The sequence below is a fragment of the Theropithecus gelada genome, chromosome 2 (genome assembly GCF_003255815.1).
Source record: "Theropithecus gelada isolate Dixy chromosome 2, Tgel_1.0, whole genome shotgun sequence".
In the NCBI taxonomy this organism is placed as follows: Eukaryota; Metazoa; Chordata; class Mammalia; order Primates; family Cercopithecidae; genus Theropithecus; species Theropithecus gelada.
The window spans coordinates 102,331,451-102,355,083 of NC_037669.1; the positions used below are offsets into that span (position 1 = coordinate 102,331,451).

Consider the following 23,633-nt stretch of genomic DNA (forward strand, 5'->3'; position numbering starts at 1 on the left):
GGCAGAGAAGGGGACCCTTCTTCCCCGCTGGCCCCCTGTATGGAGGTCCAAAGCAAGGCCTGCCAGTATGGATTTGCTCATCCCTCAGCAAACATGGGGTACGGCTCTGGGTGGAAGGGAAACCAAGGAGGGACCTGACAGGCCTGCCCAGGGCAGGGGTGTTCGCACTGCAGGACAGGATTTGAGCTGAGTGCCAGGTAAGGGGTGAAGCCCCATCTGTGGAGAAGGGGCATGCAGAGCAGGGGGCTCTCCAAAGCCCGAAAGTCCTGGTCCACTTTTAACTCCCAGAACCAGAAGACTGACCTTCAGCTGTTCCACATCCCTTATTCAAGGCCACCCAGGCCTAGTAGGGCCCAGAAGAGGAGGGATTGGGGTAAGCCCCGCCCCCTCCCCCGAGAGCTGGTCCGACTAGCTTTGCCTGACTCTCACATTGGCCTTATCAGCCCAGGAGGCCTGGGTGGCTTCACTACGGGGCCTAGCACCCTATCCTGTGAGGCCCTCTGGGGGCTCTCTGACACCAAGAGCCCAGTTTTCCCAAGGGACTCTCCAAAGGGGCCGTGGGCAACAGGATCCAGGGATCCTCCCAGGGTCTATAGTGGGAGGGGGTTTGCTGGATCCCAAGAGTTAGGGGGTGGGTCTGCATAGGGACCTTGCCCAGACAGCCCCTTGGGAGGCCACCTGAAGAAGGGACCCTGGGGATCCTCACCCTCGGCTGCATGGATCGCTGGGGTTTTGGGATATGAGGGGCTCGAAAGTGAACTCCGTGCACCTGCTTGCTTCCCCCTCCACCCTCAACACTCCACCAAAGGCACTCTTGAGGTTAGAAACCTCCCAGCGAGAGGGAAGGGGACCCTCCCCCCGACAAGGTCCAGGTATTGCTCTCTGAAGACCTTCTAATCGTGTCCGTGCACACATTTCGCAGAAGGGAAAGCGAACACTGGGGAGCTGCGGCTGGAAGCCTGGACGCCGCGTCTCCCTAGCGCAGCAGCCCGGCTGGGCGTGGGACCTTACACGATCCCTTCCCCGGGATGACGCCGGATTCTTTCCAGCATCACCCCGACCCCAGCGAGGCGCCCACAAACAGGGCGTGGGGCCCGGCCGCCTGCGGTAATGACAGGGCCGGCAGCCCGTGGGTGGCGGCGGCGGAGGAAGCTGGAGGGATCTGGCTATTTCTGGTCGGGGCGCACCCGCTGGCCCGGGCCAGGGTTGGCCAGTCGTCCGGGCCCCCAGCTCTGCCCTCCCTCTCGCATCCCCACGAGAGGGCGGGGAGAGACGCGGGTTGGCGGGCTCAGGGGGCGGGGGCGCAGGCCGGCGGGGGCGGGGCGGTGTCCCGGGACCACCCCCGGCCTCCTCCCACCGCGATCCATTCAGGTCCCTCCACCGCACTCCGTTTGGACCCCAGGCCGCCGGTGCTGTCGCCACTCACGTGAGTCCCGCGGTGCCCCTCCCGCCGCGCCGCCCGTCGGGCATGGACTCGGGCCGGGACTTCCTGACTCTGCACGGTGAGTGCCTGGCCCGCGCGAGCGGGAGACCCTGCAGGGGCTGACGCCCGGAAAGCCGTTCCGGGCCCTGGACAGGGAGCCCCCAGCTCCTTCGGCCGCCTCCACACCACCCCGAGCCCTCCTCTCTGCCCCTTCGCCGGACTGGGAAAATCTCAGCCCGCGGCTCCCTGGGTGGGACTGCCGGGCACGACCCTGGGCGTTTCCAAGCTTGTCCGAGATCTAGCCCTGGGGGTGGGCGGGCGGTACGGGTCTGAAGACTTCTCTCCGCCTCGCGGACCCCCTTGTCCTGGTCATGAAAGTCTGAGCTCCACGATCCCGCTCGCACAGAGGGGCGGAGAAGGAAGGAAACAGCATCCGAGAACGACCAAATTCTCCTTGCCCCATCCGGGCCGCCCCAGAGGCTCCCCAAAGCCTGGGCGTGCCTGGACCGCGTCAGGCCGCGCGGGTGTGGCGGAGTAGGGGCTAAGGGGGTGGGGCGAGGAGGTCTGCAAGGTTAACCGTGGTCGGGCCGTGCAGCCTTAACTTCCTAGCGCAGAATAGTCAGCGATGCCCAGGCTGGGAGAAGCAGCCCGATCCCCTCATTTGCATCCCTCCTCGGGGGACAGGACCAGGTCTCAGCTGGAGCTGCCTGCTCCATCCTTTGTCCAGCGGAGCTTTGTTTCCTCTGATAGGAGCCTGCTCTTTGCCCTTTCGCTGTCCCTCCAGCAGCCAGGGAAGCCTGGGCTCCTGAATGCAGATCTGGAGGCCTTCTGGGAGGCGGGAGGATGGGGAGGGTAACTTTGACTGGGCACCTCTTTGCTCCAGGACAGACACTCACCCACTCTTGGTGAGCTTGCCCTCCTGCCCCTCCAGATCACTTGCCAGCTCAGCAAACCCTGCTCCTTTCATACCAATTACTGCTTTACTGTATATCCCTCACTTTTTTAGTACCCTTGGGGTTGGAGACTTTAGTGGCCACCACCCATCCATCTAAACTGTTTATGGACATAATAGATGGGAAAAAGAAGGGCAGAGTCTTCTAGCCTTCCACTAGAGTCCCCCCGGAATTTAGAGGTACTTAGAGATGTTCCCATCAGCCAGCCTCCAGTCTATCTCGTGTTCCCAGTTGGCACAGACCCGGTCCTCCTGGCCCAGAGAGACCTTGCTCTGTGCCCAGACCTGTTGCTTTTACACCAATAGCCTAGGCTCCTTAAAGCCACCTTGTCTAGATGAGTCATGGAGTCCCTGCCCCTTCCAGTGCCCCCTCTTCTTTCTTCAGGCCAGTGGTGTCTTTAGTGCGCCTGCCAGACTAGCAAGAAGGGAGGCTGGGCAGCTGACAGGACACAGCAGAGACCTCTGCTTTCTCTCTGACACAGCGTCATTCCTTGGCTCCTGTTGGAACAGGCTTCATCCTCAGTGTCTGTGCCCTTTGTTCAGTTTCTCTCCTGAGGCAGCCCTGATATCTTTTCCATGGAGGAAGACGCACGGAGGCTCAGTCAGGACCTCCCAGTCCTGTGGCATAGGCTTGGCTGCCCTGGCCCACCCCATTTGAGGCCAGTCTCCCAAATGCCTAACTCAGTCCAGCCTTTCCTGAAGGGTTGACATGAACACTGTGACCCCAAACTGTTTTCCCTGAAGGCCCTGCCACTTTTAGCTTATCACCCAGAATTACCTCCTTAACTGCCGTCTGTCTACACTGCAAGCCAGACGGGGAAATAAGAACCTGTCAAGGAGGATGGTTGGTGGGAGGGGGTGGTCACTGTGCCCTGTGCTGTTCCAGGTTGTCTACACTTGCATTGGAGAGTCTGTATCTGTTTCACAGTGTGGGTGCCCCAGCACTGGATGTGCTGCTGGACCACACTTTCTGGCTTAGGGCTCCACACTCTCTAGAAGGAGCCCAGAGGGACTCCTTCTATTGGCCTGGGGAGCTATGGGGCTCACCTAGATGTGACATGTCCCTTCTGTCCTCACCCCAGATGCATGCAGAGGTAATGTAGTTTACTGGCGTAGATTCCGAAAGCAAAGTACCTGGGTCAAGTCTTGGCTTTCTCATCTCAGACGAATCCCTTGACTTCTCTGTGTGTCAGTTTCCTCATCTGTAAAATGGGGGATAATACCATCTACCTCATAAGGTTGCTATGAAGATTGAATGAGATATCTACACAGCAGTTAGAACAGTGCCTGGTACTCAGTGAGAACTATGTTCCTGCAGGAGGCCCCCTCCCCAAGTTTCTATGCCTTATGAGTTGCCATCTATAGTTCTTTGGGAGATGATGGGGGCATCATAAGGTAGTTCCTAGTCAGGGGAAATAGGGCCAGAACTAGATTCAAGAGTGAGCCAGCCAGCTCTTTCTAGTGCCTCTGAAGCCCTCAGACTGACAGGACAGCCTCCATTCTCCTTCCTTCACCTACCTCCTCCACTCGCTATACCTGGACTGGCTTCTCTAGCAGGTTCCCCGATGTGCCCAAAAGGACATCACCTCCCAGGGCCCTCCCCTCACTGAACACCCCCTACATACACACTAACTTTTCCTACACCCAATCCCTTTTGCCCACTGCGCCCCCCACCCCCCACCCCGCGAGAGGTGCCATTTGTAAAAATAGAAAATAGAGGGACCTCATCTTGGCCCCAGGAGACCTGGGTTCCAGTCCTATCTTTGCTTCTACTTACTGTGGGTCTGAGAATCATCCATGGGATAGCAATACATATTTCACAGTAGGTGTTGTGAACATAAATACCAATGGGCATAGGAATTCTAGATTGCCCCAAAAACCAGTCCTCCAAGAGATGATGATTCCAGAACTTTTAGTAAGTTGGGGTGGCCAGCTCCTCACCTACCTATGTTCCAAAGCTGTCTGTCCCTAGGCTTCCAGGCCCATGCTACACAGGCACACACTGATCCACACCAATCTTAACTTTTTGTGCCACAGACCACTTTGGCAGTCAGGTGAAGTCTGTAGACCCTTTCTCAGGATCATGTTTTTATTTATTTATTTATTTATGAGACAGAATCTCGCTGTCACCCAGGCTGGAGTGCAGTTTGCACCATCTTGGCTTACTGCAACCTCCGCCTCCCGTGTTCAAGGGATTGTCTTGCCTCAGCCTCCGGAGTAGCTGGGATTACAGGCGCCCGCCGCCACGCCCAGCTAATTTTTGTATTGTTAGCAGAGACGGGGTTTCTCCATGTTGGCCAGGCTGATCTCGAACTCCCGACCTTAAGTGATCCTCCCACCTTGGCCTCCTAAAGTGCTGGGATTACAGGTGTGAGGCACTGCGCCCGGCCAGGATCATGTTTTTAAACACAGAAAATAAAATACATAAGAATTCAAAGGAAGCCAATTATTTTGAGATGTTATTCTATCTACAGGTACTTGAGGGGTCTTTGGTCTGGTTAAGAACCCCTGCACAGTTTCTCGGTAACACAGTCTCCCTTTGCACTCTGCTTCCTCTCTCCAAAGAAGAATAACTTTTCCGTGTTCATATTTCAGTTCATTTACCTTGTCCATCTATTCACCTTGCTAATGATTTATCCTTTCTGGTGTGACCTTAGGCAAGTTACTCTGCGCTTCAGTTTCTTGTTATTACTGCTGTGCTTGTCTGTGCCAATAACCGGCTTTGCCAGTGACTCACTGTCGATGCTGGTGACTGGAGCTGCAGTGAAGCGAACTGGGGGAACTATTCAGAGGCTGAGAGTAAAAGAGTGAGTCAGGCCTCTGGGTGGCATCCTGACCTTGGCACACAGTAGGGGCTCAATAAATAATTACTGGGTGAATGAAAGGGAATTTGTGATGTACACGAAAGGACCCACTGTTCCCGAGCATATTGGCAACAAAGTTTTGTGCAAAGTTACAGTCGTTCTCATGTATTCATGAAAGCCAGCTTGGGTTAATGGGCTCATTTTAAGATCAGCATTTTTTCAAGACTTTCGTTTGCATCCGGCACCTTGGGGATGATCACTTTGGTGGTCAAACCGAGAGAAGCAAACAAGCCCACCTGAGGTTCACAAATGAGGCAACAGCAAGCTGAGTCGCAATGAATTAGTTGAGCAATTGAAGTAACATACTTCGGGGGGCTCGGTGTCTAGCCCAGGCTTTATCCCCGGTCCCGCCTGGCCTCGCCCCATTCAGGTCCCCGCTAGACTGCCGCCCTCCTCCCACTGGGACTCCCCTCAGCTCTTTCTCCCCAGACTCAGCCCTTCGGTTCTGCGCCAGCCTCCAAGGTGGCCTTAGAATTCGCCGCTCAGGCTCCCTGGTCAGACTCCGCCCACACTGCCTCCAGGGCCCTGGCTCCGCCCCCGCACCGCCTCCAAAGCCGAGGGCCCGCCCCTCCCTGCCTGGACACCGCCCTTCCAGTGCGGGATCCTCCCAAGCTCGCCTCCTGGGCCCCGGCCCCGCCCCCGGGCTGCTTCCTGGGTGTGGCTCTGCCTCCACGTCGCCTCTGGAGCAGAGGCTCCCGGCCTGAGCTCCGCCTCTGGGCCTGACCCCTCCCTCGCCCCACTGCCTTGGCTCTGGTCCCGCCCCCAGTCCGTTTTCTGGCCTCTGGCCCTCGACACAGATTTGCTTCCTGGGTTATGGATTTGTCCCACTACGCCTCCGCGGGTCCCGGCACCTCCTCGGTCCCGCCTCCTGGGTTCTGGATCCACCCCCTATCCCCACCCACGCCTCGACGCCGCTCTCGCCCCACCTCCAGGGGGCATTGGTCCCACCCCTCTTGGATGGCCCAGCCTTTTGGGGTCTGACCCCGCCCTCCCTTAGTCCAGATTTTCTTCTCGTCCCGCCTCCTATGTTCTGACTCCCCCCACCCCCTCACTTTGCCTGGGTTTCGCTCTCGCCTCACCTTCAGAGGGCATAGGTCCCGCCCCTCGTGGACTAGCTCCACCTCCTAGGGTCTGACTACCCCCTCAGCCCGGATTTCCCTCTCGTCCCGCCCCTCTGGAGTGAGCCTCTCCGCCCTGCCACTCCTGGACTCCGCCCCTGCTCCCCTACAGGGCCACAGTTCCGCCCCCTAGACCAGAGCAGTGGGTGTTGTGAGCATAAAACACTGGAGGCAGCACTCACTGTCCTGGATCCTGCTCCACGCAGGCAGGGGCACTGTGGAGCGCCATGCAGTGCCTGGGAATCCGGAGCCGGAGCCGCTCCAGGGAGCTCTACCTGCAGGAGCAGAGCCTTAAGGTGGCGGCGCTCAATGGACGGAGGCTGGGTAAGGGGCGCAGAGCACTCTGAGATCTGCGGGGAATGGGCAGGCAGCTGGAGCAGGACGCCGACCACTTGTCCCTGAACTTGGGGCCATTTGCCTTGGAGCCTTTAATTGGACATGTTTAGTACTTATATGAGTGTGTGGCCCACTGTGGGGCAGTGTTTGCAGTGGTAGCACGTCGGGGTGAGTACTAGGGTAATAAGACACCCCTTCTCATGATTTAACTCAGCCCTTCCAAAGCTCCCCATCCCTTGTCACCTGATGCCCTCCTGTTTACAAATTTCTGAGGCACTGGGTGTGTGGCCTGGTGTGTTACAGGTATGACTGTGTAACCAATGAGGTGATCTGCAAGAGTTTGTGCTTCAATTTGATCCTGTACGAAAGTGTGCCTGTATGTGATGTGTGACAGTGGCGATCTAGTATGGGACCCAGTGCCGACTGAGTAGTCACGCCTGTGGTCTGTGGTGGGGCAGTGTGTAATGATGGTGATGGTGTGTAATGTGAAACAAAGTGTGTGACATTGTGGCACTGAGGGTGGCTGCTTGTAACCCAGTGTGACAGCGTGTGATCTGTTGTGAGACCGTTCAACTGAGTGTGACTGTATAACCAGTGTGACAGTGGGTGACCCAGGGTGACTGGGTGGTTTTGTCATTCCGTTATGGTGTGTGTGTTATATGGATTTTCTGATGTTCTTACTCTGTGGCAGTGTGTCCCTTCACAGTGGCTGCATAAAGTTTCGCAGTGCTGACCCTGTGGGTAAGCTACCTGCTTCTGAGTCCTGACTCCACCATGCAACTTCCTTGAGCCTCAATTTCCTCTTGTGTAAAATGGGAATAATGACAGTGCCTTCCTCAGAGGGTTATTGAGAGAATTAAGTGCATGTGCTAAGAACAGTATCTTATTTAAATATTAACTATTATTATGGGAGCCTCTATCATCATCATCATGTTCTGGCACTGTATGTTGTGTGGCTATGCGTGACTAAGTGTGACACTGTGCAACTCCCTGTCACAGTGTGTAATTTTGGGGGACAGTGTGTCATTGTGTGTGGCTCATTGTCTCTTTGAGGTTGTGTGAGTGGTGGTCTAGTGTGTGTCTGTGTATTTGTGTGGCCATATCTGTGTAGCTCTGTATCGCGGTGGGTCCCAGTCCCAGTGTGTCTTCGTTATGCATCACCCTAGGTATAGGGACAGGACTCCTGGCACCTCCCTCAGCTTCCCACTGGCACCTGCAACACCCTGTATGCCCCACCACATGGCAGTCTCACTGTGCACAGCTAGCCTGGGCAGGCTGCAAGGTCAACCCAGGGGTCAGCTCAAAGGCCCCTCACCACCACCCTCCCACAGGAGGAGAAGCTATTAGGTTGACGCAAAAGTAATCACAGTTTTTGCTATTGAAAGTAAGAGCAAAAACCACAATTACTTTTGGGCCAAACTAATACTATGACTGGGTTGAGTAGGGCTGGGTGAGGGGTGCCACAGACTTTCTGGGTACTAAGGGAGCAAGGGTGGTGGGGCAGGCAGTCCAGAAGCTTCAGAAACAGAAGGGCCCCAAATGAGGCTAAGAGATGAGGGCACCTGCCCAGGTTTCCTAATGGTCCAGAGGGCTGTGGCTATCACCTTTCTGGAATTATCACTCTGGAACTGATATCCACCTTTTAGAAACTATTGTTGGCAGCTGGAGGTTTATCTCTGCCTGACTGTAGATAGGGCCACAGCCTGGCTCCAGGACAGGATGAGCATGTCATCTCTTCATGGTGTTTTCCAGAACAGGAGGGTGGTGCTCAGCTTCTACTTCCTGGCTCCCAGCTCCATCCCCATATGTGCTGTCAGCAGTGGCTTGCCCTGATGTATGCCCAGCAGGGTGCTGGCAGAGGGTAAGGAGATGTCCCTCTCAGCTTTAGAGGGACATCAGCCTTAGAAGGGATAGTGGAATTCCCCACTGGAGGCCGGAGGTGGCCCTGTCCTCTGGCAGCCTGGGAACTCCCTTCTCCCTCCTCTTGTCTCAGGCTCCTCAGACACAGCCAGTAGTTGGGAATATTCTATCAGAGCCCCCTTCTTTTCCACTGGGACTCCCCTTGGGCTAAGAGGGAGCTGCTCACAGTAAGGCAGAACAGCTCATCAAGTGGGTGGACAGACCTGGGAGAAAGGTGGAGGAAGGTCACATCAGACCGTCACCCCCGAGGAGGCCCAGGGATGCCTCCCCCACGCTGTTCTTAGCCCAGTGCTGATGGGGGAACAAAAGCAGAAAGAGGGAAGGGAGTTGCCTAAAGCTATAGGAGGTGGATGTTAGCACTGGCCTCTGTTCTGACTGGAAGCAGGAGACTGGGGAGGGATAGAGATGTGTGAGCGATTGAAGGCTGGGGAAGTGGTACAGAGGGTTCTGTGAGCCCTGAATATATGTGGGACAGGCTGGCTGGGGGAGGGGGCATGGATAAAATGGGAGAGGCCATCCATTGTTGGGGATCTGGGCTCAGAAAAGAAAAGGCCTGTGGCTTTGTGAGGGCTTCCCCACGTAGGCTTAGGCTCAAGACCCTCAGACTAGACACTTGAAGTCCGGAGGCTGCCACTGTGCTGGAGCACAGGACGGAGATTGCTGATGGGTCACATAGCTCTGGGGAGAGAAGTGAAGTGGCTGATTGGCTCTCAACAGAGCTGGCTGCTGGACTATACGTGGCTAGGATGATACACGCACACATAAGCCCTTATAGATGTTTCTATATTACACCAGTGGGTTACTAAGGGTTGGGGTCACTTTTATCAACTTTATCAGTTGGTGCAGGACCTGCTGGGTGGGGAAGGCTCTGGCATCCTTTCGGTGCCTCCTGTCTGGGCCTGGTCGGACTGAGGGCATCGCATCTTTGGGAGCCCATGCCTCTGAGAGCAGCAAAAGAGTGGGGCAGGACTGGGGCAAGCAGCCAGGTTCCTCTCTGTGGGCTCTGGGACAGGACCTGCTCAGCTTCGGAAAGGGATGCACTGTACCTTAAAGCTGCTGTATCCTGGCCAGGCGCGGTGGCTCTCGCCTGTAATCCCAGCACTTTGGGAGGCCAAGGCGGGCGGATCACGAGGTCAGGAGATGGAGACCATCCTGGCTAACATGGTGAAACCCCATCTCTACTAAAAATACAAAAAATTAGCCTGGCGTTGTGGCAGGCGCCTGTAGTCCCAGCTACTTGGAGGCTGAGGCAGGAGAATGGCGTGAACCCCGGAGGCGGAGCTTGCAGTGAGCCGAGATCTCGCCACTGCACTCTAGCCCGGGTGACACAGTGAGACTCCGTCTCAAAAAAAAAAAAAAGCTGTTGTATCCTGAGGGGTCCCAGGCCCTGGGCACTCTGAGATGGGGCTGGGGCAGCGAGGGACAGGGCCATCCCAGCAGGCCAAACACAGGCTACAGTGGACTCATCTGTCTCTTCTTGGGGCAAGGATCAGAGATCCACCATGTGGGCTCAAGTCAGAGGTTGGGGGGACAGCAAGGGTAAGGGTGGCAGAGATGGGCACAAGGGTCCCACAGTAACCACAATGTTGACACCAAGAAGCCCAACTGCCATTATCTCAGGGCCTGCACAGATTCAGGCATCATCTCATTGAACCTAGAACTTCCCTTTGAGGTGGTTGCTATTATTATCTCCATTTCATAGACAGGAAAGCAGAGGCCCAGCAGCATGAAGTCCCTTGCCCAGGTCACACAGCTTGTTGGGAAGGGCACCTGAACCTAGGCACAAATGATTCTGGAGCTATTGGAGTTGGGACATTGTTTGGCTCCATGACGCTCTGGGGTCCATTTCCCTTTGTGTCTGTCCCCCTTTTGTCTCCCTGCTTTGCCTAACCTTTTGATCCCAGCTTCCTTCAGTTCACTCTGACCCCTAAGTGTGACCAGGAGGGGCTCACCTAATCTTTCAAAACCATCTTTCAGAACGTTTCTTAGGGGCCTGGTCCTCTAGGAACCAGGGGTTCTTGAATGAGCTGCCTTTCTTTTGTTCATTCAGCTGTGCGTGGTAGGTCACAGTGTATAAGTATGGTCTTGGGTGGGCAGGTGTCCCATTTGCATGGTCACCTTAGCTGGCAATCAGGGACGACTTCCTGGAGGAAGGCAGGCACTGGGAGCAGGTTGGAGCGTGGGTGGAGGAGGGAGGAGTAAACAGAGCTGAGGATGAGGCTGGGTGAAAAGTGGGCTCTGAGAGGGTCCAGAGGTGGGCGAGGCCAGTGTGGGGCCTAGGGCATCAGGGAAACCAGTGGAGAAGGTGGCATCTTACTGGCTTTGATCCCCAGGCCTGCAGGATGATGAGGATCTACAGGCCCTGCTGAAGGGCAGCCAGCTCCTGAAGGTGAAGTCCAGCTCATGGAGGAGAGAGCGCTTCTACAAGTTGCAGGAGGACTGCAAGACCATCTGGCAGGAGTCCCGAAAGGTCATGCGGACCCCGGAGTCCCAGCTATGTAAGTGCCCTGGGGTCACAGGGGAGGGGATAGAGTGTGGAATCTGCTCAGGGCTGGGTAAATATAAACGTCACTCATGGATCAAAACCACAGATGGGGAAACTGAGGCCTGGCCTGGTGGGGCATAGGTCATTTGTACAACCCGAACGGCCAATGGGGAAACTGAGGTTGGCTGGTGTTGGGGAGCGGGGCCAGTTAAATTGCCTGTCGGGAAATTGAAGCCTAGTCGGGGTTGGAAAGGGCAGTCATGGAGCGAGGACCACACATGGAAATGGCAAAGCTTTTGAGGGATGGGGATACTTAACCATGACCACAGATGGGGACAGCCAGGCTCAGAAGCAGGGAGAGAGCTGGACGGTGTTGCCTGAACTCACAGGCCTCCGCCCAGGCATTTGTGAGGAGGGAAATCGGGCGGATTAGGACTCCAGGTGTGGTGAAGGCAAAAGCCAGGCCCAAGGTCCAGGCAGATAAGGTACTTCTGGGGTTGAGTGGCCAGGGTGGGAGCTGGGGCCACAGGAGGCAGCTCCTCCCTGGGACTGGAGCTGCAGGAGGGGTGTTAGGGCAGAGCAGGACTGGGACACACAGACAGAGGCCACTGCTGGGGAGCGCTTGTGGGTCTGAGAGCTTTCTGGAAGCTTCTAAAAAGTCCAAGGAACCCAAGTCTCAGGCCACAAATAGAGCCTCCTGCAATGCCTCAGGGAGAAGAAAGCTCTGCTCACTTCTGCCCTTTAAGGGAAAGAATTCCCTAAAGATCCTATAAAGTGAGATGTCTCCTTCTATACCTTTACTTGGTGAGGAAATTTGAGGCTGATGCTTACAATTGAACAAGGATAGAAATGTTCTATATCTGCACTGTCCAGCATGGGAGCCACTAGCCTCTTGTGGCTATTGATTGAGACCTTGAAATGTGGCTAGTGTGACTGCCGAACTGAATTCTCACTCTTATTTAATTTTAACTAATTTATATTTAAATAGCCCCAGATGGCTGGTGGCTACTGAATTGGACAGTGCATATAAATCATTGCAGCCTGGGTTTCACGTAGTCAAGAACCCTGGAGATCCCTCGCTTATTCTCCTGCCATTGGCTGAGGTGTGGGTGGGGAGATGGGGGCAGGTCCATGGGGGGTGAGACTGGACATGGGTGATAAGCCCAGGTAGGAGGAGAGCATAAGGAAGGGGAGGATCTACCCGCTGAGGGTGCCCCAGGAGGGTGCCTTTCACCCAGAAAGGGTCTGCCTGGCCTCAGGACACTGGACAGGACCCTGAGAAGGTATGGCCTGGCAGCCTGTGGCCTGTGGAGGGGCTGAAGGTAAGGCAGGACGGGAGCAGGACCAGTTGCGGAGAGCCTTGGGGCTCTCCACACAGTGCTTGGGGCTGTGTGCCATGGAAGATTTCCGAGCAGGGCAGGGCAATCCGGGAGGGTCTGAGGGGTAGGGGCTCCAGAACATTCTGAGGAAACCACATACACACACGGAGCCCCAGCTCAGCCTGCTGCCACACAGTACAGGAGTGACCGCCTGACCTTTTCTGTCTGTGGCGCCAGACAGGCTCCTTCGTGGGGCTCTTGCCCTGATATGGGATTTCCTGTTAGATGCTGGTGGGTGGGAGCACAGTGAGAACGAGATCCTATACTCTGAGCCCTGGGGGTTCCTTGGAGCCCACCTACCTACCAATACATATGCATGAGTCCCAGTGTGTACCTAGCTCTTGGGAAGCGTGAAGCGAGAGACAGAGGAGTGGAAGACCCAGGCCTTTCCTTGCAGGAACCACATTTGGGCTGGCAAGAGGAGGACCTTGTATTGCAACAGCTGTGAGCAGATGGGCAGGAAGGGCATTGCAGGCAGGAGGCCCCATGTGAGCCAAGGTGCAGGGTGAGGAGGAGGAACAGGCATGAATGGGAGGCTGAGGGGCTGCGTCCTGCCAGGAGGAGGAGCTGCAGGGAGCCAGGTCCAGGGTCAGGGAGCCAGGTGTGCGCAGGTATGGAGCAAGGCCTGAGGGGGCTTTCTGCCAGTCAGACGCCTGAGACAGGTCTCGTGCTGCGCCTGCTTTGTTGGCTGCCTCCCTTCTCTGGGTGAGCGGTGAGACTGTTGTCTTCAATTGCTCTTTACCCTCTGGGAAACAGAGGCCAGGTGAGGGAGGCCTGGAATAGCCTCCCCTTCTGCCCAGTTTTCTTTGGCTCTGCTTCCAGCTTTTTAAGTCTCCCCAATCCTGCCACTACTACCCACCCCCATAACTCAGGTTCCCAGAGGCCAAAGGTGTTATCAGAAGTGAAGGCATCTGGAGTTTCTCTCTGTGCGGGTAAGGGCGCTGGCCTTGGGGCATTCCATGGCTCAGGCTTCCTGTTTTCATTCCTGACCCAGGCAGCTGCAGCTGACCCTGTGTGCGGCCGTGTGGGTCACCAGGGGCTGCAGGCAGAAGGATTAAGCAGTGCTATCCTCTGTCCCCGAGATGGCCCTGGGCTCATGTGTCCCACTCCTCAAAGCCTGCAGCCCAGGCTGGCACATGCTACATTTGTGGGCCCTGCAGGTGGCTAGGAGGCCCCTGGATACTCAGAGTGGATGGGCACAGGGAGGGACAGGTGAACTTCAGCTAGAACCATCTAGGAGCCTGGACAGATGGATGAGGATGGCTCAGGATGGGGGCATGGCAGGGGCAGAGCCTGGATCCTACTGCTGGGAGGAGCAGCGTGAGCCTGGCTGGAAGAACTGGCTCCTGGCCAGGCCACGGAGGGCACATTGGAAGCGGGGGTAGACAGGGCCTGGCATCTCCCTGAAGCTTGGAAGGCTGGGCTGTGAGGGGAGGGCCCTCCCCTTGGCTCTTCTAAGGGCAGATTGATGTAATCTCTCAGACCCCTTCAGGGCACCCTCCAGTTTGCCTCTTGGGATTGGGGAAGGCAGAGTCTTCCTGTATCCCCTGCCAAGGGGCTCCCTGAAGTCAGGATACACACAGCTGCACAGAGGGCATGACTCTGTCTCCTCTCCCATTCAGGGCTTCTCCCTCTGTCTTCAGCCCTCTGTCTATAGACCCCAGGGCTGGGGCTAACTGAGGGTGGTTCCAGTCTCTTGAATGTTCGGGAGAGGGGCCCGGTGGCTCTTGTGGCTTTGTCGGGTCAGGACAGACCCAAAGTCCAATACAGTCAGAAGGGTGTGTGGCCCTTCTGTCATGGACCCCATACTCCGGAGTAGTCTGTCTGCATCTCTAAGAGCCCAGCCCTGCCCTAGTCCTCTCCCTGGGGCCTCGCACCCCCCATCACTGAGAGAGCAGGCCTGGGGTCCCAGGTGCCCTTTCTGCCGCTAAAGTCTGTCTTTCTTTCACTCTCTGTCCCTCCCTGTGCATCTCCACTGTGCCTGCAATGACTGTGTCTCATGCTCTGGCTCCCCCTCAGTTTCTGTCTTCCTTTCTCCTTTTTGTCCCCCCTTATCTGACCTTCTGCCCCTCTCCTTTCCCTCTGGACTCAAGGCCTGAACTCTGGCCCTGGCTCTGTGTCTCCAAGCCATGGCCCTCTCCACTGTGGCCTTGGCCATGTCAGGGTCAGGGACTGACCTCACAGCATTCTCTCCCTCTCTCCTCCACCATCCCCCTCTTGCAGTCTCCATCGAGGACATTCAGGAGGTGCGAATGGGGCACCGCACGGAGGGTCTGGAGAAGTTTGCCCGTGATGTGCCCGAGGACCGCTGCTTCTCCATTGTCTTCAAGGACCAGCGCAATACACTAGACCTCATCGCCCCCTCGCCAGCTGATGCCCAGCACTGGGTGCTGGGGCTGCGCAAGATCATCCACCACTCAGGCTCCATGGACCAGCGGCAGAAGCTACGGCAGTATCCTTTTGGTGGCAGTGGGTCCAGGCCTGGCTTGTGGGCACTGGCTGTGGTTATCCCCAGGGCAACCTGGGTATGGAAGGTGGTTTAGGTACTTTGGGCTGCCATAACACAATATCATAGACTAGGTGGCTTAATTTATTTTTTCACAGTGTGGAGGCTGGAAGTCCAAGGTCAGGGTGCCAGTGCGGTCAGAGCCTGGTGAGGGCTGTCTCCTTTGCTGGCAGATGACTGTCTTCTTGCTGTGTCCTCACATGGTGGGGAGAGAGACTAGGTTCTCTGTCGTCTCTTCTTGTAAGGGCACTAATCCCAGCGCTGGTGCCCCACCCTCATGACCTCATCTCAACCAAGTTATCTTCCAAAGGCCTTGTCTCCAAATATGATCACGTTGGGCATTAGGGCTTCAACATACAAATTTGGTGAGTTGGGGGGTTGGGTATACAATTCAGAAGGGAAGGAGGGAAGGTACATGAAACCCTCTTTGGTCTAGTCTGACCAGAGCCCAAATAGCTCTGCTGCTCCTGATACTCCCTGTGTCCCCGTCTGTCACCAGCATGGAGTTGGGGGTCTGGGGAGCCTGAGGGGAGCAGCCTGTTGCAATGGGAGACCAGTCTTGGGTGTTTGAATCATGTTTTCTAGAGTTACTATACGATTTCCCTCTGGGAGTTGGGAGGCCATGGTACCCTGTGCCATTCTTTGGGGAGTGATCAAGTTCCCCTGGGTCTGGTGTGTAGGCCAGCCTGTGGGCTCAAAACAAATTAACTTCAACATTTAGTTACACAGTGACACACTGGTTTATGATTCGAAGTGGTCAGGCTTCTGGCATGTACGGATTAGGGTGGAGCCAGCTCTCTCCATTTTTTATGGCACCTTTATTGAGTATAATTCACATACCATATAATTAACCCATTTAAAGTGCTGAACCTGATTCAGTGCTTTTTAGTATATATTCACAGAGTTGTGCAGCCATCACCACAATCAATTTTAGCACATTTCCATCACCCCAGAAAGAAATCCTGTACCCGTTAGCAGTCACTCCCCGTTTCACCTCAACCACCAGCCCTCGACAGCCACTTACCTACTTTCTGCCTCTATACTTTCCTGTTCTGGGCATGTTACAGAAACGGAATCATGGAGTCTTTTGTGACTGGCTTCTTTCATTTAGCATGATATTTGCAATGTTCATCCATGTTGTAGCCTGTGTCAATATTTCATTGCGTCTAGTAATATGCTGTGTATGGATAGACCACATTTTATTTATCTCTTCACCAGGTGATGGACATTTAGACTGTTTCCACTTTGGGGCTTTTATGAAGAATGCTGATATTCACATTTGTGTATAAGTTTTGGTGTGTATATATGTTTTCATTTCTCTTGGAGTAGAATCGCTGGGTCATATGGTAACTATGTTTAACCTTTTGAGAAATTGCCAAACTGTTTTCCAAACAGGCTGCATCAATTTACATTCCCACCAGCAGTATACGAGGGTTTCAGTTTTCTATGTCCTTGACAACACTACATCTTTCTTTTTGATTATAGATACCCTGTGGGTATGAAGTGGTATCTCATTGTGATTTTGATTTGCATTTCCCTAATGATTAGTGATATTGAGCATTTTTCCATGTATGTTTATGTATCTTCTTTGGAGAAATAGCTATTCAGGTCCTTTGCCTATTTTTTGGATCATTTATCTTTTTATTATTGAGTTGTAAGAGCTCTTTATATATTCTAGATACAAGTCTTTTATGAGATTTATGCTTGCAAATAATTTCTCCATTCTGTGGGTTGTCTTTTCTCTTTCTTGATGGGTTTTTTTAAGATAGAAAAGTGAAACAGTGAGAGTGGAGAAGGAACAAAGAAATCTGGAACTGCTTGTGATCAGTTAGTTGTAAACACCCCTGCACTCAGACCAGACTCTTCATATTCTTTGAAGCATAAAAGTTTTTGGTTTTGATGAAGTGTAATTCATATACTTTATTTCTTCTGTTATTTATGTTTTTTTGGCATCATCTTCAGGAAGGCTTTGCCTAATCCAAAGTGCTGGGATTACAGCAGTGAGCCACTGCGCCTGGCCTGAATTCTGAATTTTACTCTGTTTGTCTAGATGTCTGTCCTTGCATCACTACCACAATATTTTGGTTTCTGTAACTTTGTAGTAAGTTTTGAAATAAGGAAGTGTGAGTTCTCTAAATTTGTTTCTGTTTTTTTTTTTTTTTTTCCCCAATATTACTTTAGCTATTCTGGGTCCCTTGAGTTTCTGTATGAATTTTAGGATTAACCTGTCAATTTCTGCAAAGAAGCCAGCAAGATTTTGATAGGGATTATATTGAATGTATAGATCAATTTGGAGCATATTCCCAGTATAGTAATGTCAAGTCTTCCGATCCATGAAAATGTAATGTCTTTCCATTATTTATGTCTTCTTTCATTTTTTTCAATAGCGCCTTATGATTTTCCAGGTTTTGCCCTTAAACAATTTCTTTAAAAGTATTTTATTCACTTTGCTGCTACTGTAAATGGAAATGTTTTCTTAATTTCACTTTAAATTTTTCATTGCTGGTGTATATCCACTCCTTAGGGGACACATTTTGAGCCCTGTTAATTTCCTTTTCTGTGTGCTTTTGAGCATTTGAAAGACTTTTAAGTGTTATTTCTCAATGGCACATCTGCCTGATTCTGAGCTTTTTAAAAAGCCCAATTCTATGGCATTTTTGTCATAATCACACCTTTGGCAGAGCTTTGACCTTAGACAATCTCATGCCCTCTGCAGAGTCCTGCTGCCTAGACCTTAAGATCATAAAGCCATTCTAATTTATAGTGCCTATACTCAGTGAAACATTATACAGCCATTAAAGCTGTTTATGGAGACTACGCTAACACAGGGAAATAATTATGATATAATGTTACACAGAAAATGGACTACAAATGTATGATTTCCACTATTTTTGGCAGATGCATCATTAGGCAAATTAAAATCCAGAAAGGCTGGGCTCAGTGTCTCACACCTCTAGTCCTAGCACTTTGGGAGGCTGAGGCAGGTGAATAGCTTGAGCTCAGGAGTTTGAAATTAGTCTGGGCAACATGGCAAAACCCCGTCTCTACAAAAAATACAAAAATTAGCCAGCCATAGTGGCGTGCACCTGTAGTTCCAGCTACTTAGGAGACTGAGGTGGGAGGATTGTTTGAGGCTGCAGTGAGCCATAATCATGCCACTGCATTCCAGCCTGGGCAACAGAGTGAGACCCTGTCTCAAAAAACCAAATAAATAAATTAAATTGCAGAAAAAAAATTAGGAGGAAAATGCAAATATCAGAAGCTTCTGGAGGAGGTAGGTGGATCTTTAAAACTTCATTCTAGGCCAGGCACGGTGGCTCACACCTATAATCCCAGCACTTTGGGAGGTCAAGGCGGGTGGATCACTTGAGGTCAGGAGTTCAAGACCAGCCTGGCCAACATGCTGAAACCCCATCTCCACTAAAAATACAAAAATTAGCCGGGCATGGTAGCATATGCCTGTAATCCTAGCTCCTCAGGAGGCTGGAGCAGGAGAATTGCTTGAACCCAGGGGCCAGAGGTTGCAGTGAACCGAGATTGCACTAGTGCACTCTAGCCTGGGCGACAGAACAAGACTCCATCTCCAAAAAAAGAAAATTCTAACATATATTTTCCAAATTGTATATATGGGTATATATGTGGAAAAGAATAATTATGGCAGAAAGCCAGGTGAAAAAAATTCAAGTTCAGAATGGTCCAGCCAAGCACAAGACTCGTGTGCTGAAGGCTATTCAGCAGGTGGTATATCCATTTCTTTAGTGTTGGATATTTATTATTATATATTGTATGTGGAAAACCAGTCCAGATGACTCATATCTGTAATCCCAGCACTTTGGGAGACCAAAGCAGGAGGACTGCTTGGGCCTAGGAGTTTGAGATTAGCCTGGGCAACACAGGGAGACCATGTCTCTACCAAAAAAAAAAAAAAAAAGGCAGGCGTGGTGGTATGGTGCACACCTGTAGCGGAAGAATCGCTTGAACCTGAGAGGTCAAGGCTGCAATGAGCTGTGATTGTGCCACTGCACTCCAACCTGGGCGACAGAGTGAGATCTTGTAAAAAAAAAAAAAAAAGAAAAAAAAAAAGAAAAAAAAGAAAAGGAAAGAAAGAAAAAAAAAAAGAAAAGAAAGAAAGAGAAAGAAAAGGAAAACCAGAAGAATATACTTTGGAATGTTAATAGTACTTATCCCTAGGTGATAGACTATGGGGGATTTGTTTGCTTGTTTACTTTTCTGCATTTTCTAAATTGTCTACAGTGGGCCCTTTTATAGTAAGAAAATAAATGTTTTTAAATATTTGAAAGGTTTGAAAACCAGCAAATAGAAAAAGATCCGTTAATGGGATGTAACATTTTCCTCTGAAGAGGCCACTGAAACGTGGATATGTAGTAAGTCAGGCCTGCAGGGAGCTGTGGCTATAGGTGGCTTCAGCTGGAGTCATCCATGGCTCTGGCTGGGACCTTGGTGGGTTCCAGGACTCCTGGGTTCTTTCCTTACTTCTTGCCCAGCTGGATTCACTCCTGCTTGCGAAAAGCTGACAAGAACAAGGACAACAAGATGAGCTTCAAGGAGCTGCAGAACTTCCTGAAGGAGCTCAACATCCAGGTGGACGACAGCTATGCCCGGAAGATCTTCCGGGTGAGGCAGGAAGTGGGGGCTGGGGCTGCCTGTCCATGGGGCCCTTGACCCCGGCCCAAGGCCTGCTCTGAGCCCACCTGGCTGTCCTGGCTCTGTAGGAGTGTGACCGCTCCCAGACAGACTCCCTGGAGGACGAGGAGATTGAGGCCTTCTACAAGATGCTGACCCAGCGGGTGGAGATCGACCGCACCTTCGCCGAGGCCGCGGGCTCAGGGGAGACTCTGTCGGTGGATCAGTTAGTGACGTTCCTGCAGCACCAGCAGCGGGAGGAGGCGGCAGGGCCTGCGCTGGCCCTCTCCCTCATTGAGCGCTACGAGCCCAGCGAGACTGGTGAGAGCCTGACCAGGGCCTGCCACCTGCAGTTGCAGTGCCGCACTGGGCTGGGAGACCCCTGGGGAGACTGCAGCCAGAAAGATGGGAGCCAGAGGGAAGGGGCTGCCTCAGCCAGCCCCACGCCTCTCCTCAGCACTTTCCAGTCCCATGAAAGCCGGCAGATGAGAGACAGGGCTCCGGCATCCCTGCCCTTCCCTGGTCCTGTTTCCCTCTTAGCACTTCCTTCAGGGGGCTTTGAGAACCTCTTCTTCAAGAAACCAGAGAGATAAGCAGATGCTACTCCTGCTTCCTTTTTTGTGCTCATTCTGGGCCAGCTTTGAGATGTGATAGAGCAGAGAAGCTGTGGCCCTGCTCTGGAGGGGGCTCCAGTCTGGGGGTACAGAGAACGGGGAGATGATACCCTGTCCTCAGGGGTCTTAGAGTGTGCAGACAGGGGAGGAGGAAGAGACGGGGCCCCACTCTGGAGTAGCCACAGTCTGGTCGAGAGCCTCAGACTTATCCTAATTCCAAGAGCTCTGGAAGACTGGCTCAGGACAGGCAGGCAAGCGGGTTCAGAGGGCTCCTCTGTCCAGATGGGTGGGCAGCTGGAGGCTGGCTCTGACTGGCAGTGGCCTCCTCCCTCCCAGCCAAGGCGCAGCGGCAGATGACCAAGGACGGCTTCCTCATGTACTTACTGTCAGCTGACGGCAGTGCCTTCAGCCTGGCACACCGCCGTGTCTACCAGGATATGGGCCAGCCGCTTAGCCACTACCTGGTGTCCTCTTCGCACAACACCTACCTGCTGGAGGACCAGCTCGCCGGGCCCAGCAGCACTGAGGCCTATATCCGGTGCTGTCCAGGGAAGCCTTGGGGCGGGAGTCTGGGTGGGACCCAGGACGGGACTTGGAGGGTCCTAGCTGCCACCCTCCCCTCAGGGCACTGTGCAAAGGCTGCCGCTGCCTAGAGCTCGACTGCTGGGACGGACCCAACCAGGAACCAATCATCTACCACGGCTATACTTTCACTTCCAAGATCCTCTTCTGCGATGTGCTCAGGGCCATCCGGGACTACGCCTTCAAGGTGGGCGTGCCCCTGGCAGGCGAGGAGTGGGATGCTAGGGGTGGCCCACCACTCCTAATGTGCCCTTGGGCCTCCAGGCATCCCCCTACCCCGTCATCCTGTCCCTGGAGAACCACTGCACCCTGGAGCAGCAGCGCGTGATGGCGCGGCACCTGCAAGCCATCCTGGGCCCCATGCTGTTGAACCGGCAGCTGGATGGGGTCACCAACAGCCTGCCCTCCCCTGAGGTGTGTGGTGGGGATGTGGGATCCCAGGGGGAGGGTGGGGAGCCTGGCCGGGAGGCTAGGTGTGTCTTGACCAGTTGCCCCTCCACCCCAGCAACTGAAGGGGAAGATCCTGCTGAAGGGGAAGAAGCTCGGGGGGCTCCTGCCTCCTGGAGGGGAGGGTGGCCCTGAGGCCACTGTGGTGTCAGACGAAGATGAGGCTGCTGAGATGGAGGATGAGGCAGTGAGGAGCCGCGTGCAGCACAAGCCCAAGGTTTGAGGGGGAGCTGTGGGGTGGGGCAGCCCGGGCCTTCCCCATCCCCTCAACCCTGGGAGGTCTGCCTTGTCTCAGTTCTCTGTGGCTGCCACTCAGACCCTCTGCCCCGCTGTCTCTGTCTGTCTCCTTCTATCTCTCTGTGCCTGGGTTTCTGGCTTTCTCAGTGCCTACCCTGCCCCAACCACTGAATCTAACCCGGGCCTTCCCGTGGCCCCCAGGAGGACAAGCTCAGGCTAGCACAGGAGCTCTCTGACATGGTCATTTACTGCAAGAGCGTCCACTTTGGGGGCTTCTCCAGTCCTGGTACCCCTGGACAGGCCTTCTACGAGATGGCGTCCTTCTCTGAGAACCGTGCCCTTCGACTGCTCCAGGAATCAGGTGAGGCCTGGCTCCCCACTACTGCTCTGCTGTGTTACAGAGAGAACTGGCAGGGCAGTGCTCGGGCCTCACCAGGAGGCCTCCACTGCGACTGAATCACACCTCCCCTCAGGAAACGGCTTTGTCCGCCACAACGTGGGGCACCTGAGCAGAATCTACCCGGCTGGATGGAGAACAGACTCCTCCAACTACAGCCCCGTGGAGATGTGGAACGGGGGCTGCCAGATCGGTATGGGCTGGCTGGGGTTGGAGGAGGCCTGGAGGAGGGTTTCAGTCCCAAGGTGGGTGGCCTAGAGCTCGAAGGCCATGCAGTGGAGCTCTGAGGACCCAAGCAGGGTCAAATGCAGGGGCTTGTGGAGCTGGTAATATCCGTCTGGAAATACCTGCCCACCAGCACATCCCAGTGTCTGAAACCTCATTAGCACACTAGCCCTTTGATTTCTGACACGAGGAATGGAAGGCGTGGTTAGCGTTGTGGGTCACTGAGGGTGGCAGGTGGGCAGCAGGCATTGGAGTGATGCTGTGCCCTGATAACTCACCATGTGACCCTAGGCCTCAGTGTACCCTGAGCAGGCTGTGCTCTAGGGCCCCAGGGCCAACCCACAGCCTGCGACTGCTCTGTCCTGCCTGTAGTGGCCCTGAACTTCCAGACACCTGGGCCAGAGATGGACGTGTACCAGGGCCGCTTCCAGGACAACGGGGCCTGTGGGTACGTGCTGAAGCCCGCCTTCCTGCGAGACCCCAACGCCACCTTTAACCCCCGCGCCCTGGCTCAGGGGCCCTGGTGGGCACGGAAGCGGCTCAACATCAGGGTACGCCGGACCCAGGAGGGATAGGTGCCGATGGGCCTCCCTTCCCCACTATCACTCCTGAACTGTCCATTGTCCCCTGCCTTTCCTCAGGTCATTTCAGGGCAGCAGCTGCCAAAAGTCAACAAGAATAAGAATTCAATTGTGGACCCCAAGGTAACAGTGGAGATCCATGGCGTGAGCCGGGACGTGGCCAGCCGCCAGACTGCTGTCATCACCAACAACGGTAGGTGCTGGGCCGGGCTGGGCTACTAGGCTGGTGTCCATGCTGTTGATATGGTGCCTGTCCCCCTAGGTTTCAACCCATGGTGGGACACGGAGTTTGCGTTTGAGGTAGTTGTGCCTGACCTTGCCCTCGTCCGCTTCTTGGTGGAAGATTATGATGCCTCCTCCAAGAACGACTTCATTGGCCAGAGTACCATCCCCTTGAACAGCCTCAAACAAGGTGAGTGTCAAGAGAAGGGGACGGCCAGGTTGGCGGGAAACAGGGCCTGGTATCTCTTGGGCTGGGGCTGGCTGTCCCTTGAAGCATCCCCTGAGTGACCAAAACTCTCTCTGTGTTCCCTCCTGCCTGTCCACCCACCAGGATACCGCCATGTCCACCTCTTGTCTAAGAATGGGGACCAGCATCCATCAGCCACCCTCTTTGTGAAGATCTCCCTCCAGGACTAGGCTGGAGGAAGCCAGGAGGGTCCCCCCTGAGTGGGCTGGGCCCTCTGTCCACACGTGGGGACAGGGCTGGTGTGGCTGCTCCCAGCCTCTTGCTCAGAGGTAGGCCCCCAAACTGCCTTCAGCTCTAACATAGTGTCTGCTGCTGCCTCCCTGGGGACCAGGAGCTAGCCCAGTCCCTGGAGCTGTCCTTCATTCCGTTAGGAACAACACTGCAGCCCTCTCCACCCTCTGGCTGGCCGGTGGTCAAGGGTTTTTATAAAAATCACGATAAGATTAAGCCTTGT

At 54.2% G+C, this 23,633-nt stretch overlaps 1 protein-coding gene across 4 annotated transcripts; it reads left to right on the top strand.

Annotated features, from left to right (window-relative positions):
• The first annotated feature begins 1,350 nt into the window (after positions 1-1,350).
• Positions 1,351-23,626, top strand: PLCD1 (phospholipase C delta 1). 4 transcript variants are annotated; one of them, XM_025376743.1, is made up of 16 exons: positions 1,372-1,502; positions 10,947-11,111; positions 14,701-14,714; positions 14,784-14,929; positions 19,489-19,618; positions 19,717-19,948; positions 20,578-20,779; positions 20,866-21,010; positions 21,088-21,237; positions 21,329-21,487; positions 21,709-21,868; positions 21,981-22,097; positions 22,502-22,680; positions 22,771-22,903; positions 22,973-23,122; positions 23,264-23,626. In XM_025376743.1, exons 1-16 carry the CDS (start codon positions 1,469-1,471, stop codon positions 23,347-23,349), a joined length of 2,202 nt encoding a protein of 733 aa, XP_025232528.1. In that variant the 5' UTR covers positions 1,372-1,468; the 3' UTR covers positions 23,350-23,626. The 4 variants fall into 4 exon arrangements, with proteins under 4 accessions (XP_025232527.1, XP_025232526.1, XP_025232528.1 ...); XM_025376742.1 differs by having other exon boundaries at positions 1,351-1,502; positions 14,701-14,929; XM_025376740.1 differs by lacking the exon at positions 1,372-1,502 and adding an exon at positions 5,909-6,681 and having other exon boundaries at positions 14,701-14,929.
• The last annotated feature ends 7 nt before the right edge of the window (positions 23,627-23,633 follow it).